Raw genomic sequence first — 18,407 nt, 5'->3', positions numbered from 1 at the left:
TACATAGTATTGGTGCTGTTTGTGTATATTTTTTGTGTATTTGCTAATTTTTATTAACTTCTAGTTTTTCATTAAATAAATATGACTTTCTTTTCTGTAATTCAGGTTTTTCTCTTTTTTTTGTATCTTTTTAAAATTAATTACAGGTGTCATCTTTTGATATGCATAATTGCTATGGTAAAACTTATATTTCTGTATGTTTGGTAAATTTTGTCTCTTTCCAGTAGTCAATTCATTGGTGATACTGTTCTTAATTGAGCTATTTTGTGAATGTACTGAACTCGAAAGGAGTAATTATGTTCAAAGATGCATCAGGAAAGAAAGCTCCTTTAAAAACAGGTCTAGATGTTGTTGTACTTTGAGTTACCTTCTAAAAAAACCGAACAATTATTAAGAATTTTCCAAATTAAAACAATAATTCACGTTTCAAATTTAGAGACGCTTAGAAACTTGATTGCATCCTTGTATTTGTTGGTTTTTCAGGACAAAGAAGGTGTTGTCTTACGCAGTATTTGTAATTATAAAAACAGACCATTTGTTTTTAAAAAAAAAAAAAAGGCAGTCAGAATGAGATGTTTTCAGTCTTTTTATATTTGTCATTAAAAGAATACCTGGCAAATTAAAAAACCAACTTTTGCTTTTTGCTTTAGCTCAAAGTTTGACACATTGATGCTCTCGCTCAGTTTCTCGTCTTCACCTCTTTTGGTTGTTACTAAAGCAACTGTCTGGAACTGATTTTGTATATCATTTTAGTGACATGATACATGTTACAATGCAAATAATCTCTTACAGGTGTGATTCGCCAGCCATGAAGGCTTTTGAGGGACACTGGGCCTTATGCAGCCTGTCTGTATGTGAAAAACTTCACCATGAATGTGTATGGTATTTGTGTTACAAAAGGGAGAGAGACAGAAAAGAGTAAGGTGCGAAGCCGTTTCTTCTCAAGCTATTTGAAAGAAATCTTTGTCGAACCTAGTCGTAGTGGGCATCTGTTTGGAGAGGTAGCCTGGCTCTTAACTACTTCTGTAACACATTAAAATACAGTTTATTTACTGTGCGCTGTCTTAACTTTCTTATCGGAAGTTGATCTGCTAAGACAACTCTTGTTTTTATTATTTTGAGGCATGATGAGGTAAGTAGTTCTACAGGTAAGGAACATAAAATCCATCAGGTTGGATCAATAAAATACTACAGAAGTAGCTGGCTTCAGGCAGTGAAAGTAAAAAGCTTCACTTGCTGAAATCTGATAATTGGGCTGTTCGAACTGTGCACAGATTTCATTTAAAAGATGTGCTGGTACCTTGTGACAGTAGATAAACGCTTCAAAAAAATCCCGCAATCTAGCATTTTTTCCGTATGAATATACAACTGGTTGTTTGCAGTCTTCTAAATTCAGTAATTATTCTCACCTAATTAAGCTTGTCTACCTTTACCTCAGGTTTGTCTTCTGGTCTTTGACAGGAACTTGGCTAAGTACTTCAAATGTTTTTAGAGGAATACACTGACTCACCATCTCACTTGCGCACTCGTGACTGGCTGGCTTGGACTGAGATTTGCCTGCCAAGGTTATCTGATTTCCAGCTCTCCAGTCTTGTTAAGAAAATCTAGCTAAGAACCTGTAAGAACTCTCAGCAGTCTGATACTTACAGTTAGGGAGCAACAGGGCTGCGCAAGCGCACAAGTTGCGCAAGACTCTTCTCTGCTGCTGCTTGTACTTGGAATGGTTCGACTTGCGTCCCCAAAAGAACTGTGAATCTTAAAACCTTGTTGCGCTGCTCTGCAGCGATTTTATGTAGGCTAGAATGGGCTGAAGATCAAGACTATACTTTTGAAGGGGACTTTGAAAATGGCATTTGTAATGAGCTTTAGAAGCTAACTGGTATGGTCAGACACTTCTTTTATGTTTTACAGATGGCAAGTGCTGCAGCATAACTAACGTATGCTGACTTACTGTAATGTAAACTGCTCTTACTCCATTCGGTGTCGAAAAAAAGAAAATCTGTATAAAACGTTTGATGACCACCATCAGAGGGAGTGATTAGACAAATTCTACTTAGGCCCAGATCCTCAAAAGTACTAGAAGCCTAATGCAGTGGATCTCTAGCTCTAAAGAGTTTGAGGATCTGGTAAGTCAACTACACTCTGTTATATACGAAAAAAGAAAACGTACATCTGTGCAGTTCACTACCTGATCTAAAATAAACGGTGTATTAAAGCCTGGCATCGTCTTAACATTAGCCATTTATTTAAGAAAGGACATTTTTACTTTGCTGTGGTATCGGGAAAGAGAATTCAATGCAGTAGGTCTTGCATTTGTCCACTAGCACTTCCTCCATTGTTTTTCATTGCCCTTTAAAAAAAAAGCCTTAAAAGGAGAATGTTTGACAAATGTGGATGTTAATATTTGGGTTCTGCCTTGACATTTCTTGCTAGTTCTTGTTTGCAGTCGCGCTTTAAAATTCAAGCGGGTGCACTGTTTTGTATTGCTGCCTATGCTGTTGTATTGTCCAGTATCTTCTCAAAGCTACTAGGATTAAAGCGTGAAGTGCACCAGTGGGACAGTTAGTTACTACCTATCTGTAGCAATTTATAGCGTGCATAGAGGAAAGGAGCTACCGCTGCTTCCTTTTTACCTTTGATAAGCTTAGTTATCTTACGGTATATTCTGAGGGACGTGTTTAATTTCAGGTCCATTTAACTGTCAGTTGCAAAGCGGAATAATCCCGAGCGTATTGAAATTACTTTAAAAGTTCTTTACTGTTCTGGCTCGCTGCTGCACAGATTGTGACTCTTCTTGACAGTGTTGAGTGAAAGCAAAAGAAAAGGCGCTAAAGTATGTCTCTAGCATCTGATATAATGGGTAATGCTTACGTTTTATTTTAAAAATCTCAACAAATGAGCACAACCAAGTCAGCTCTGCAAGCAGGAACACGGAAAGCTGTAAGTAAATGCCTGTTAGTATCTTCAGAGTGGCAGTAAAACCCTCACCTTTCAGCTAAAGTCCACGTGGACGAGACTTAGAATTGGAGTGGTGTGGCAGACAGAAGGTCATTGCTTAACTTTTCTTGGGAGCAACTCCCCGTTCTTTCGTAGTGAAATTGCTGTGGAAACTTTTTTTTTTAACTACCTTTCCAAAAAATGCAGTTTTTTCTACACGTATAAACAGACTGCACTGGAATTCCATGCACGTCTGTTTTCTCACTAGTGCAAAGTAGTGCAGGATTGTTCTTTGATCTGCATTAAGTTTGGTAAAGATTTTTTTTTTTTTCCCCTTACCAGTTTTGATTAAAGGCAAAGCAGCACATTAGTTATCGTACCCTTCTGGTGTGTTTTACTGATTGTCCAGTTTCTTTGCACTTTTTGCGTTCAAGTAAGGCAGAAAGTATTCTGAGACTCTGTTGCCTCTTACCCTTGGAACATAGCTAGTGAATGACTAAGAGTAGACGTCTTAAAATAGTGAAACAAAAGGGGGTTTTATTTTTATCGTTTTATTAGATGAAGCCTTCTGTGAAAGTTGTAAAATCTTTTGTAAATCAGGTGCAGAAATACCCACTGAATTTATTACTATCAGTGCTATTAGGTTCCAGGTAAATCAGCTTCCTATCTATCTATGGAAATGAAAGCAAAACAAACTATTACTTTGGATTTATAGGCTTTTGTGGCTGATACAATTTGCATTTCATAAGCACACTTGAGTTTGTTTCAGAATTAATGGCAAGAAGAGAATGTAACACATACTGGGTTTTCTCTTGTGGTTGACACTAGTATAAAACAATGAAAAACTCAAGGATCTTACATTACATAAGTTTAAATTTCCACCATCTTCGCTAACGTTGAAGGGAAGATAAGAGACAAAGCTATCAACAGATGGGACGCTGACAGACTTTCTTAAACCTTAAATTATTCACAGTATGCAGTACCTAACGCAATTTAATGATCCAGTACTTTCTTGGCATCGTTTAAATGGATTTAATTTTTATAGGCTACGCTCCGAACGTAGGCATCCCAGGATCAAGTTGGTTTGTCTCAGGTAGGAATGAAGGACATGTACTTTGTCCCTCCAAAATGTTACCAGGCTTTTTCATGAGGTCTTCAAGTATGCTCCACCTACTGCTGGTGCTGTAAGTACAGCGGCGCATACGTGAGCTTTAGTGCATGATCTCCCTTCCTACATGAGAACTGGTACGTTTCTGTTCTTCTGGAGTTGCTGCCTGGATTTCGGTTTGAAAAATGACGTCTGCACTGACCTTGCTACAAACTAGAACCGAGTGCTGAAAGGACTTACTAACTTAATTTAGACCATATTGCTTCTGTTCAAATCCCTTAAGCCTATTTTTTAGATTTCGAAAACCTTGTTTTTCCTGCGATGCTACTGCTCCTTAGCATATTGAATGTTATTTCCTAAATAAGTAAACTCTTGCGCTGTATCAGTTTGCTTTTTGGTAACAACCCCGTCTATTAGACTGACTCTCTTGCTGTGCTGCGTTTGCTGCAATTTGGGTTCTCTGACTACAGCTCAGAGAATTGCGTATTATTCCCTGTTTGTGGGTGTGTCGTCTTGCAAGATGCAATCAGCTGCTGATATTTACACACACATATGCCAGATAAGCTAAGGAATTCTTTCCCAACAGCTTCAGCCTTCTCAGGGTTGAATCTCTCAGGAAATGAGGGGTTTCTTCAAGATTCTTTACTGATGATAGTAAAAAGCAGCAAATGCCCGTAAAATGTGGCTTCGGGTTGTTAACTGCTGAAGTCCTATTTTTATTTTGATTGCATTTACACCCACATTTAAACAATCGAGTTTAGCTCATAGTTAGACTTGATACATAGATAGCTGCTAGTTGCTGATCTCTCTTACATGCGATACAGCAGTAATCTCAGCCTGTCTGCTTACAGTTTACTATTCAAACGCTCAACTCTGGGCTTAACTGCAAATCCTCCATCAAAAGCTGCATTAAGAACTTCATCGAGACAGCTTGCCATAACAAAAGTCAAATCTTGCCGTACGTTCACTGCAATTTCTTCAAGATCTTTTTCATTTCTTCGAGGAATGATAATTCTCTTCAGTCCAGCTCGGTGTGCTGCCAGGACTTTGTCTTTAATTCCCCCAACCTAATAAGGAGAAGAAATAGATATCAAAAATCCATCACGCTAATCTAATAAAGTAACTATTGTAACAAGTCACATCAGGAGTTAAATTTTAATGAAAGGTTCTCCCTCCCCCAGTCATTTAGGAAAGCAATTAAAAATGCAGCAGTAGTTTTAGCTCATTATATGCTTAATGAGGGAAATATCTTAATATGCTACAGTACCCCTTCTGTAACAGTTAAAAGGAAAAAAAAAAAACCCCTAAAAATGTCGGAATGCAGGTACAAGAGTGTCAATAGCAGAAAAGTCATTACTTCTCCGGCATTTTTTGTCTTAAGAAAGATGCCCTCGAGTTTCTCACATGGCGTGCTGAAATCCTGCACCTACATCAGAACAGAAGATTTTCAAGATAAAGGCCGTATTACATGTAGGGGGAAAATAGTCTTAAGGCTGCGATGCCACACGATAAACAACTTGAGCTGTACAACAGAAGACACGTGGAAAAGCAAACCTGTGCTCCAAAACTGCGAAGAGGGCTTTGTTCTAGAAAAACAGGCATCGCTTCAGTCAGCCACCCCTTTGAGTTTGTAAAGAGGGGGGTTAAATTAGTTCTTCTAGTCACAGCTGCAGCTTCTTCCCCTTGAACTCTTTTCTTTTCTAATCCTGTTTAAAGACCGTCTTACAGAAGCAGCTTGTAATTTTACGATGCTTTAGAGGAAAGGAAAGCCTTGTAGTGTAGCACAAAGGGCAAAATTTAGGCTGCTATAAAACAAACAAGGTAGCAGCAAACGGCAAGTCCTCGTGGTGATCGGTCTAGTCCGGACAATGCTACCTACTTAGCACATTGCTTGCTTGCCGGCAGCAGGTGCAGTTAATGGCATGCGCCTATGAATTAAGTTACTAGTCATAGTAAGATTCTAGACAACATTCGGAAAGAAGGTAAACCAGGTTTAGTATTTACAGATACCTCATTTTTGCTCCCTCCTTAAACAACAGGCAAAATTTGGTCACTGGTGCAATAAAGGCAATTTCTTTGGAAAGCTACGCAAACTTGCACCAGATCCGAGTTAACGCAGTGTTTATTTTTCACTAGAGCCTCGAACAACAGGCAATCTTGTCACTCTAACTAACCGCCACCGGAATGCGATTTCAGAGATCCTTCCAGTCTGCTACCTTACCGCGTTATCTCTGGTTTACTCTCTACTGCGTGAAAGACAATGCTATTTTCCAACTTCATCCCTCCTTTGCCCATCATTTGGTACGAGATGGTAACTCCCGTCTCTGCTTACTCACTTACGCCAGGCTCTGTTCGATACTTAAAACTGTATTTGTTGGAAAACTTCCCTTTGCCCTCATGCTTTGACAAAGCTTTAGGGGAACACCGTTCAGCTGAACTATATACGAGGCACAAGATCTAAGAAGAATCTAAAAAATACATGTATAGAGATGGTTTCGAGAGTAACCCGTATGCACAATTACCGTAAGAGCTTTAAGAAACAACATTTCAAAGAAACCGGAGGTACTTCTGTAGTAATAGTTTGAGGAAACACGTTTAGAAAGTGCAAAAAGTATTTTGGAACCATCTTGAATGTCAAGATTTCTAGGTTTCCCTTCTAACGCGACATTTTAATGTGCTTTCCCTGAAACCGGCATCGGGGCTAGCTTTAACGTTAAACGCAAAGCGGACAGAGGCGCGGTACAGTACTATACCAGGCTGGCTTCCATCAGCCTCTTACAACTGCACCAGAAGAGACCGGATTGCTGCTAAGGAACGATGCAGCAAGACTTTGCTTCTGTAAACGGCTATCAACGGACTTTATATCCAGAATGTGGAGAATTAGTACAACTTAGCTCTTTTCTCAAATGATGCTTACTGGAAGAACAAGGCCTCTTAGTGTAATTTCTCCTGTCATGGCTACATCTGAACACACCAGCCGCCCACTGAAGAGTGAAGCAAGACAGGTTACTATGGTAACACCAGCAGATGGTCCATCTTTTGTGACAGCTCCAGCTGGGAAGTGCAGATGGATGTCAGTGTTGTCAAGGAGATCAAAACTTCCAGAAGCTTAAGGAAAAAAAAGAATGGTTTGAATGTGAAAAATCTAAACCCATTTTGTTCCTGGTCTTTATCTAAAAGCATGCCAGAGAACTAAAAGTCTTAGCGCTATTTTTTAACAGTAGGCTGAAAAAACAACACTGTGTTGCAGAGGCCCTAGAAAAACAAACAAAAAGAAAACCCGGCAAGCTTTCCTACATCCAGATTCCTAGACAAAACTGTAACAAGTTAACCAATAAGCATTTGCATGTATTGGAAATTCAGAGTAGGGATTAGTGTAGAAACCAAGGAATTCCTACATAGAATTTTTAGGGTTTTTACGTCCCAAGCCATAAACGTCGATTTTCAGAGAACATACCACAAAATCAGCACTCCACAGAAACCCAGTATTAACCAGGAATATAAAGTAAATCTCTCATTTACATCTTTTCACCTTACTTAACCTGTGGGACATAACGGCATAAACTAGAGAGGTAAACATGTATACACAGTTAATGCCAGCAGCAGTTCGTAGATTGATTCGATTTAGTTTTTTAACTATCTAAACTTCCATAAATAATGACAGATACTGGACAATTATTTGCCTATTCAGCAGATGATGGAACTAGAAAGCACATTTCTCGAACTCTTGGGAGGTTCAAACAAAAACCAGAAGAGTTAAAAGTTTCTTGGCTGAAGTCCTATTGCACTGCAGTTCAACAGCTGCCACACAAACCCAACTAATTCTCAAAACATTAAAACTTAGACTATGAAAACCCACTTGTAACAGAAACCGTGTCTTAATTGTAGAGGAAAACTACAGACTTGCGTATCTATATCTACATCACGAAAGTACCGCTGGAAAGCTCGAATGTAAAAGTGAGTAAGAGGCAGTGTCTGCCACAACTAAGGAGAAGCATCTCGGCACAGAGGCTGTCCACAGCCTTCCAGGTTGTTGCAGGGAGGGACTGGCCAGGGTGGGAGAATCTGCAGTGACAACTCATGCTCTCTGCCTAGGCTGACCTGCTGCCAGGCCACTAACGCCGCAGCTTGGCAGGAATCGGGAAAAGAACTACAAAAAGGAACTCTAGAGCCGGTTTCATCTTCAGCGTAGCACTGATTGCCGGAAAACCCTTTCTCTGCTAAGGCAACACTTAATACATTTCCACAGTGAGTCCGAGTAGCTTCCACTGTCACTCGGCAACGTTACGATCTGCTGAATTACTGAAAAATACCAAGTTTTAGGTCATTTAATTTCCATGCAATATTAACACTTCCTTTATGTGCATCCCTGCAATAAGAGGCCAACAGATGCATACGATCTCTTTGATGCAATACAGCTAGGCGTTGTTTGTCATTTTTTCCCAACCTACCGTTGGTTAGCTGATACCTCTTTGCATTGCTGCGCAACCAGCTAATTGCAAGATGCGCCGACTCCTTCATAACGTCTCCGAGTTGACCAGTCAAAGTAAGCTGACCTTCTCCGTCCATGCGACTGGCTTCTACAAACATGATCTCTCCCCCTAAGGGAGTCCAAGCCAAGCCTATGGCTACTCCTGGCTGACTTAAGCGTTCAGACACCTGAAGGAAAATAACACAGGAAACAGTTTAGGAAATAGCCCTAACAAAACTATTGCAAAACCAATTTGATAGTTGCCTTCAAAACAACTGTACCCATTAAAACACAAAAGTTAAGCCCAAGTGTCTGATCTCCTCTTTTTTTTTTTTTTAATGCAGCAGTAATTCTGCCTTATGTGTAAATGTTAATTACAGAAGAGGAGCTGTACGTGGCTGCTAGCTTAAGGCAATGGCAAACGTCTGGGTATATCATTCTCTAAACCTTCCCCACCCCCAAAAGTTCAATGAGAGTCTTTCTCTTCAAAGGACTTTGTCAATCCTGACTGAATGCTTATATGACTTAATCCATCTGCTAGAGGTATATTTGCCCTGACTCTGTTTGTTACTTACATGAAAAAGCCAGTTTTGCTCCCGGATGTCACCTAAAAGCCTTTTTAAAGGTGGCTCTGTTGCCCAATCCACTGTCAGATAACACACTGATTTTGTTCATTGCAAACATTTAGAAATAATTTTGAACGGTGAAAACACGAGGCCGCCAAGCAGGCTAGATATGAAAGAGGATGGGAAATCTGACTGACTCCCATTAGTAATTACAAGTAGTTAATCAAGCTCTACCCCACACAAGACTATGATCCACTTTTATCTAAAGTCTGCCTGTGCCCCGTTACTGACGAGAGTGATGGAGGTCTCTGAATCCCAGTCTCCTGTGTTAAGAGAAGGAAAGAGAGGCAGGATGTTTTCCATGAAAGTTCCAGGTTTTGATTTTTTTTTTTCCTTTGTCTGAGAGATTCTTTTAGAATATACAGAAAGTCCTTTTGTTTTCCTGAGCTTCAAGGAGATGAAGAAACCCTGATGAAAGATCATACAGCTATTCAGCATGTTCTGAACCACTAAGTTATGTATTTATTATGAGGCAGAAAAGAAACTGGATGAATTTTTACTGTGCCAGACAGTGACTAGAGCAAAAGACAAATACTCTTTTGTAAAATGAAGCGATAGGCCCATTTCAAAATAATTTTGTCTCTTACTGAAATGCAGAATTGAAAGTTAATTTGATTGATTAATTCCTGAAAGGGATGAATTCTTCATTAAACTCTTTAGAGAATTTACAGAAACGTTTCATTTCTTGGATAGAAAACAAGTCAAAGGAGCCTCACAACAGAACCATAGTAAAAGAATTCCAATTCTGAAATCTGCATTTCTAGTTACATTGAAATTTCTCAAACTATTTTCATCCCTTCTAAGCACATTTAACATTCCATTTTATACTACTTGCAAATCCAGAGCAGTAGACCGGGTTTTTTTCCTCTAGCATCAACTCATTCTGCACTGCACAACTTACCATAATCTTAATGCTTTCATTTTGCTTCCTTCCAAGAGCTAGCAGAGAAGTAAACTAATCAGACTTTGTACAGACACTGAAAAGGCAAAGCTCTGTATACACAAAGTCGACTTGCTTTTAACCATCAGCCCAGCTGCAAGATCAGAGAGATCTGTACAGAAGCCCGTACAGCCGTGTACCTTAGGTCCGGAGGCAGAAATGCTTGTACGGCTCTGCTGTGAGATGGCTGTATTAGAAATACTTTGATTTGTGAGCTCCAAAGATAGTAAATTATTAAGTCAGTATTCTAGTCCCTTACTAAAATGCCTCTCCGTAAGCCCACTAGAAATGCTGCTGCAAGTCCCAAGGAGTACACGGGCCTGAAGTTTTGTAAGTCAAACAGCAGCAGTGGATTACCTAAGCAGAACAATATAGCCTTCCATGAGATTATCAGAACAAGAACTCTCTTTCTAAATAGGAGCCAAACGTTAACATTTCGGTATTAGGCTGAAATCCAGCCCCATCACAAAAATAAAATCAAAATCAAGACCATAAAATTCTTAATGCTCAGTTTCTCTTTCCTGTTTCACAAATAGAAAGCGGCTTCCTTTATGCGATAAGAGTGAACAACTATTCACTTTACAGCTGGTACCCCTGGTTACTGGCCAAAGAGAGATGCATGTTTAAAAAAAATAAGCTCATTTACAAACACACAAGTTGTGCTACTTGTAGCTGTAGACAACTCAGATACATGAAAGGAACAACTTGCTCACGCAAGAGAATTGGTGAAGCAAAAAAAAAAAAAAAAGGCATTTAAAAGCCTACAAAATGAAATGAAACATACATGCTTCCAGTTATAATTTCTGATTTTGTATTATATGCTTTGCCAAATTCTATACTGAACTATCAAGCTCTGTCTTCTTCTAAGTTTGATGACTTAAGATTTGAAATGTGGCCCTCACTCAGTATCACCGTTTCTTGGTTTGAGGGAAATTAGCACACCGCAGAGGCACGGTGCAAGTGGTGCCAACTCTGACTATAGCAAAGGTACGCTGATACAGGAGCTCCTGGCACAAACAAGCCTCCAGCTGTCAGGAGAGACAAGCAGCAGAGGCCAGCGGGACTGGCGTTACACTCCTGGATCTAGCTGACAACCAGATAAGACAGTAACTATACTTATCGCACACTAAAGCAAAGGAAACCACACAGCCCCTCTCCTTGGTTCTCTTGTGGCTCTCGGTTATCTACATATTTTGAATGACATCATGCCATTTGCTTTCATTAGCATAATTTAGCTAGAATGGCTGTTTCTTTTTCTAGCATTTAAGACAATTGTACATAATAGAGTGTTTCCCTTTTATGGTATCAGAATACCTCATCTTCTCAAGCATTTTCATTTTTGTTAACATACGTTTCTATATCCATTGCCTGGATGGGGAACAAAATGAATTCATCCTGATTACACTGAGATCTGACAACACTGAAGCATCCTCCTTTACACGTGAGACAATCATGTATTTTCACAACCTGTCATGGTTTCAAACATTTCAGGTATAATGAACAAAAGTAACTGTCCATACCCTCTCCCATCCCAAAGTAGCCATCAACAAGGTTTGCTGGTTTCGAGTTTTTTGTTTTCTTTTCCTTTTTTTGGACTGGATGTTAGCACTGGCTCTAACTGTATATCAATTCAAAACAGTTCACAGACTAATTCCACTATTTGAGAGCTCAGGGGCAGAAAATAGTGAACATGACTGAAGAACAAAAACCAAATGGTTCTAAAGGCTCATCCATTTATCTCACCTCAGTGCAAACTCCTTCCTCTATCCTCAGACTAGGTAGGTACCTCTTCTTAACTTTCACAAGCAAGTTGAGATCTGGCAACAGAAACTAGGTGTGTAGTAAGTGCTAATCACCTGCCAACCATCATTCTTCCAACTAACTGGTAGACTCAGAGGCCAGCAACTTCTCTTGCTGTACTGCTAGAGACAGTACTACCTCTACTGCAACCTCCTCACCTGCACGTTAACTGATGCGTGTTGACAGGAATATGTACAGAAAACGCCCTGGCAGCTTTGGTAACTGTCTTCAGAAAAGACCTTTGAAAATCCCTAAAACCACACACGCACAAAACCCCATACAACCATACAATACTTAGAAGAAAGTATGTTATAGAATCATAGAACCGTTTAGGTTGGAAAAGACCTTTAAGATCATCGAGTCCAACCGTTAACCTACCACTGCCAAGTACACCATTAAACCATTTCCCTAAGCGCCACATCTACCCGTCTTTTAAATACCTCCAGGGATGGCGACTCCACCACTTCCCTGGGCAGCCTGTTCCAGTGCTTGACAACCCTTTCGGTGAAGAAATTTTTCCTAATATCCAATCATACCTATGAAGTGTTACAGTGAGCTCCACAAGACTCAATCACTCCTGGCACCTCTGAATAATTTCTTCTCACCAAAAGTCAGAGGAATTTAGATTAGAAAAAATCCTTACTTACGCTTTTTAAACAAATTAAAAATGACCATTAGAATTAGCTGATGACTGGTCATGTCTGTCAGATGATGGAAGAAGAGGTCACTGACCTACATAAACAGTCTTGTTTTTTGAAAATTTTTGTACGTGAGACCAACCCAGCTACGATTTAGCTGTAATCTGAGTAGATGAACATATTGTCAGATACATTTTAGCTGCCTGGACACAGCAAAATTAAAGTCTTAACATTTAGTGCAATCACTTATTTTAAAATATTTAAGGTTATTCCAAGATAAAGGAAAAGAGACATCATCCGCAAGTCTGCAGTTTTGGAGTTCCTTTGTAAGTCAGCATAATTGACAAAATGCTATTAAGTCACTGATTTGTAATGGGAAGATGAGAACCAGTCCTAAGTTACTTGCCGGCCTTTAGCATCTTTGTTATCCTTCCACAGGTTCTCCCAACCTGACTGTACAAGCCTTTTTTCTAGTCTACTCCTCTGACTCATTCCCTAGCAAACCACTGCAGGCAGGATATATAATAGCAGCTTCCTTTAAGGGAGGAGGATTTCCCAGAAATATCACCACAAGACTGGTATTTCTTAGATAAAAATGCCTATCTAAACCTGTGCCTTGTACAGGTTTTGCTTCTAAAAGATAACCTAATTTGTTCCTTAATTAGAACTGTCTATGTCCCATGAAATAGAGCTATTCTTTTATGGCATCTGCACTTTCAGTTCCTAGAATAGGTAATTTCACTGACCTACAGCTTCTGTCACTTCAACTTCACTCACATTATGAGGATACAGACGAATTCTGATGGGCCTTCCTGTGGTGCCAATAACGTTTTGTTAACTGAGCAGAATTAAGGGTTGAAAGAAAGAAAAAAAAAAACCCCTACAAGAAAGCTAAAATCCAGGTCAAAAGAGAAATACTTCATTATAAACACTCTGGATATGTTATAAACCCTTTCCCCCAAAAGCGTGCTGTGCTGAAACATTTCATTAAATCTTTTACACTTTAAACTACTGTCAAGATTGTTCTTCCAAAGCCTTACTGTGTGATTTATTCCAACATTTGTTCTGTAGGGTGACACATAAGATGATTTATTTGTGATAAATGAATTAATCCTACAAGTGTGAGCTGAGTATTCTGTCATGCCTTTCTGCTGGGAGACCTCTGCAGAAAATACACAAGCGATGCACTGAAAAGGTGAAAGATCAATCACTTATTTCAAGGTATTCCCTGAAGGACAACAGATCAATTAAGTCATGTTTTCAGTTCTATTTGCTCAGTCTCATCCAAGTACTGACATGGTGGCTGCCTCCACTGTGTCTTTATTTCAACTAATTATAAATGGCAAAAATGCAGGCCAAAGGTGAAGCTTTAAAGGCTAGATATAGAAAGGAGAGAGACACACTGCAGACTACAAAACCAGAAAAACCACCAGTAGCCAATCTGAAACGCCTGTCACTGAGACAGGAGCTATACTCTTCATTTGAGAGAGTCTTGGGGGCACTTGAGAAAATTCAAAGGAATAACAGGTTACTTGGGAAAATTCATTAAAACAGGAGTTATGTGGCTATCTGAGCAATTTACATTGAAACAATCTTAAAGTGTGTACTGAAAAATATTTACTCATTAATAAATACAGCAAATAGTACATGAAAATAAATCCTGAGCGGCTCAGGGAATTGATGCTGTGTGGATTCATCTCTAGTTCTATTTATGCACTACTTAATTTGCCTGCTAAATATGGAAACGTTTAAAAAACCTTTGATACACAGGTCAAAAGCTTCAGTCAGTCTTATTTCAGCTTATACAGGCCAGCAGATCCATGAAATGCTTGTATGCATATTCATGGCAACAGTTCATGCAAAAAAAAAAAAACCAAACCCAACCCAGCACTCATGTATTTGTATATTTGGAATTAAGAACCACACTTTAAAAATTTTACTTGCGCTCCTTACTCCTTTAGAAAAAGGACAAAATAGCAGAAACTATTTGCCAACACAGCCACACTACCAAATTTAAATCGATAATCAACTCCAGAAAAAGTTCAAAGAACAGCAGAACATCTAAGGAAAGTCACATATTAGCTTATTTCTTGGCCTACAATCTAATTTTTAAGAAGTGTGGTAATTTCATAATTGTTTGAATTAATTCTACTCTTGACTGGGAACTAGAAGTACAGTTGCAAGTGACCAGAACTTTTGTACAAATTTACCAAATTCAATTTACTTTTTAGCACCTTTATGAAACTATTAAACACCATTTGTAGAAATCAGAGTAAGGCTTGAATATTAGGTTCAATTTACTACAGTGGCTTTATGTGCATCTGCAATTCAAGCACTAAAAAGCCAAATGATCCTGCAGCGCTTTAGCTCCAAAGACCAGATGTCTGAAGTATATAGCGTACGCCAAAATGAAAATTCAGGTAGAATGTTATTTCTCTGAAAACAACGCACATGCTATTTTTCAGTAATTGTTTCTAAAAGTCGGGTAGTGAGAAAAAGATAGACAGACTAGTAAAAATTTCCATAGGGGTACTACAAATGGTCTGACGGCTACAGTCATTCCAAATCAAGCTGAAGTATATCCATGCTACCTTCTTAATTAAAATGGCCTTGAACTGTCTTGTGTGATTGTATTATTGGGTATAGCGGCTTCTGAGGGATGAAAAGAAAGAACGTAAGTTGCTTACAATAAAATCATTTGCCTAAAAAGCAATCTCTTCTAATTTCTGAAAGTAAAAAGAAATAAATCAGAACACAAATGACCAGTGTGAAAAAGCTCAACCAAGAGAGTCATAAGGTACTGGTCTATTGATCACTTGATCTTCCTTGCCTCCCATTCCCCCCAGCCTCCACTGCTACTACCATCATCATCCTCTAACACAATCAATAGTGCTGTCTTTCAACTTGTTTCCTGTCTCTTCATTAAGAATCTCTTCCATGATAAAATCTTCATATCCAAAAACCTCAGTTTGGGTCTAAAAATTGACTCATTCCTTAACGATCACTCATTTTCTCCTGCTTCCCCTGCATATCTTGTCCACTTCTTGTCCTCCAAATCCCACTGGAGTCTGGTTCTCTCATCTAGGAGAGAAGAATTCTCACAGGAAATTTCTTAAAAGTTTGAATTTTGTCTCGTCTGGAAGGTTTCCCTTCATTTCTATTTTCTCCATAACTTACTGGTTTACTGATCTTTTCTCCAGGATAAAGACAGAAAAATTTAGCGTTCCATCAGCAACTGGTTTCCTGTCATAGTGTTAAATATACTACTTACACTCGGTCAGTTCACCTGGACCTGAAGTAAAGCAGAGAATAACTGCAATGTAAATGGTGAAAAGAGAATCCCAAACCAAAAAACTACTTTTATTGATGGCATTTTCATAGAATGTAACAAAATACAGATGGGGGAAAGAAAAAATTCTGGAATATGCCTACTGATGAACAGAGCTGGTACTAGGAAGCTGGAGGTGCCTGACTGATCATAAAACATTTTTAATAGTTAAGAGTCACATTAATCTAAAGAATGTCTGAGAATTTCTGGTGCAAACTGAAGTGGTTTTAATACCCAAAAATGCTGACTGGCTTTAAGGAGGTATGTGGGACAGTCCTTAACACAGCTGCCTCAGAGACAGGATTCCTGGGTTCTACTTTTGGCTTCTTTCCCAAGACCACCAGACATCCCCCAAACAAAAGCAAAGTTGTTATAAACTGAAAAAACACCACCGCATTCTTAAGCACTGCTGCAGGCATCTTTGCTAACAGAAAGTCATGCCACTATGTTATTTGCATAGCCTGAATTAAAACAAAATAAAACAAAAACTCCTTTAGGTGAAAAAACACTCAGTGGAACACAAAGAAACACCGTTCTGTTACTAATACAAGTAATAATTAATACTAATAATTAACTTTAAAAAGTCAGTATTGTATAAACTCAGTCAATAGCAATAAAATAGACAACTAGTCAAACCAGACAGAAACAACAGTCAAGTAGAAACAAATGAGGATGTTACCTCCATTTCATACATGGGTGGCCCCAGGATATCTTTTAAAGCATGGAAATCAATTAAAATCGGCATTTCAGGTGGCAGAGCCAGGTCAGCTGTGTCACTGATGGATTCTGTTTTTGCGTCTTCTGTGACATGCTCTTTGCAATCTAAGAGAAGAAAATCTAATTTAGGATTTGTAGCAGTCTTTCTTGACACAGGAATTAAAAAAAATCATGACAGAAAAATAAAATATTCAAAGAAATGCTCAGAAAGTTCATGAAAGTGTGCTTAAACCATCTTTCACAAAAGTCTTGTCAAATTAAAGATAATATGGCACCAAATTTAATTATTAAGCCTAAACATGTTCTAACTGTTCAGCAAAGATAATATTAAATCTAGAGCACTGACAGAGATTCAACTCACTTGCTTAAATGCATTTTAAACTAGGTCAAATAGCAAAACACATTAAGTTCATTTAGGACTTTGCACTTTTCATCAGAATTCTGCATAAAAACAGTATTTGTGCACATAAAAACAGTATTTGTAGGAGATGATCACGTTTAATGTAGTGTAATACAGAATATGGAGCTGAATGTGTAAATACTGAAAGTTCAGTAACTACTGTTCTTTTTACATACGTTTACAACTGTGCTCTCTGTGGTCTCTTTCTGCAAGGATTTAAATGCTTAATTTCTGACACTAATAATTAAGTTCTGTCAAATAAAGTTTGGCCAGATTTACATTCACCGCTTTGCCACATGGCTGCATTACTTATAGCTAGCCTGCATTACAGTCAGTAACATCTCATTTCACAGTATCCAACAAGGACAGCGTAACTTGCTGCTCTGTAACTCTGCCTTCCTCTCTCCACACCCCAATCCCTCGCACACATACCCTCAACACCAGCTGACCGGGCACAGGAGAAGCTGCTACATGTAGATCACATGGACACCAGCCCCACTGGAAGCCTAACTCATCCAGCCCTGGTGTGTCGCCTCCTTCCAGGCTGTCAGATGGAACCACTACCCCAACATAGCACAGCCCACCGTTATTGCAGCCTATGCAGCACATATTCTGACATTACACTTTTTACTTTGATTTTTGTCTCTTACGACTATTATGGCTTTACTCAATCATAGAATCATAGAATGGTTTGGATTGGAAGGGACCTTTAAAGACCACCCAGTCCACTCCCCCCGTCACAGGCAGGGACACTTTACTAGATCAGGTTGCTTAATTCACAAAATTGACGTCCCTCGTTTGTTCAACAGCCGGTTCGGCACATAGCATATACAGTCCTTGCTCAGTGGAAAAAACCCAAACAATTTCAGTGTAACAACTTCAACTATGGCTTTTGTCCTGAAATGTTATACTTACACAGGGCTCTGCTCTTTTCTTTGTTGGATATTTCTAAGGTGTCTTGACCAATAACCACTAGCAGCAAAAAATTCCTCAAAGATCAGATTATTAGGCATTTTCAGAAAGGTGTGATCTACTCTTCAGGAAGGGCTATAAAACCCAGTTAGTCTGACGCTTTTGAATGCAATATACTCAAGCGTCATCAAGAAGGGACCACATACTTAAAGCAATAGTTACGGATTCACACGTGTGCTCTTTCCTTCCTCCATTTACAGTATGATTGTATTTCTTACCTAAACAAATGTTTCCTTAGCAGAATTTCTTTAAATTTTCTGTTTTCTCTACAAATATGTTTTCTATACAAAAGTGAACTGTAATGGGGACCACATAAATATCAAAGCCTCAAAATTGTTTTAAACCAGACTACACAGCCGGTTGTTTGCATGAATAAGCTCAGGAGCTTAAACATCATTTGTGCTGGACCTACCCTGCACATTTACTTAAGCGACTGTATACAGAAGGAGAATGTAAGCAGGGAGTCATTT

At 38.9% G+C, this 18,407-nt stretch overlaps 1 protein-coding gene across 1 annotated transcript in view; it reads right to left on the bottom strand.

Moving 5' to 3' along the window:
- Positions 1-3,454: 3,454 nt before the first annotated feature.
- The window catches only part of LONP2 (lon peptidase 2, peroxisomal), a 144,088-nt gene continuing 129,135 nt past the window's right edge, over positions 3,455-18,407 (bottom strand). The window contains 4 exon segments of the mRNA XM_009320342.1: positions 3,455-5,112; positions 6,963-7,153; positions 8,497-8,704; positions 16,528-16,670. Coding sequence (XP_009318617.1) covers positions 4,891-5,112; positions 6,963-7,153; positions 8,497-8,704; positions 16,528-16,670 — 764 coding nt within the window. The 3' untranslated portion in view covers positions 3,455-4,890.

The sequence above is a fragment of the Pygoscelis adeliae genome, unplaced genomic scaffold (assembly GCF_000699105.1).
Source record: "Pygoscelis adeliae isolate BGI_AS28 unplaced genomic scaffold, ASM69910v1 Scaffold62, whole genome shotgun sequence".
Classification (NCBI taxonomy): Eukaryota; Metazoa; Chordata; class Aves; order Sphenisciformes; family Spheniscidae; genus Pygoscelis; species Pygoscelis adeliae.
This window is presented reverse-complemented; position numbering and strand designations above follow the sequence as displayed.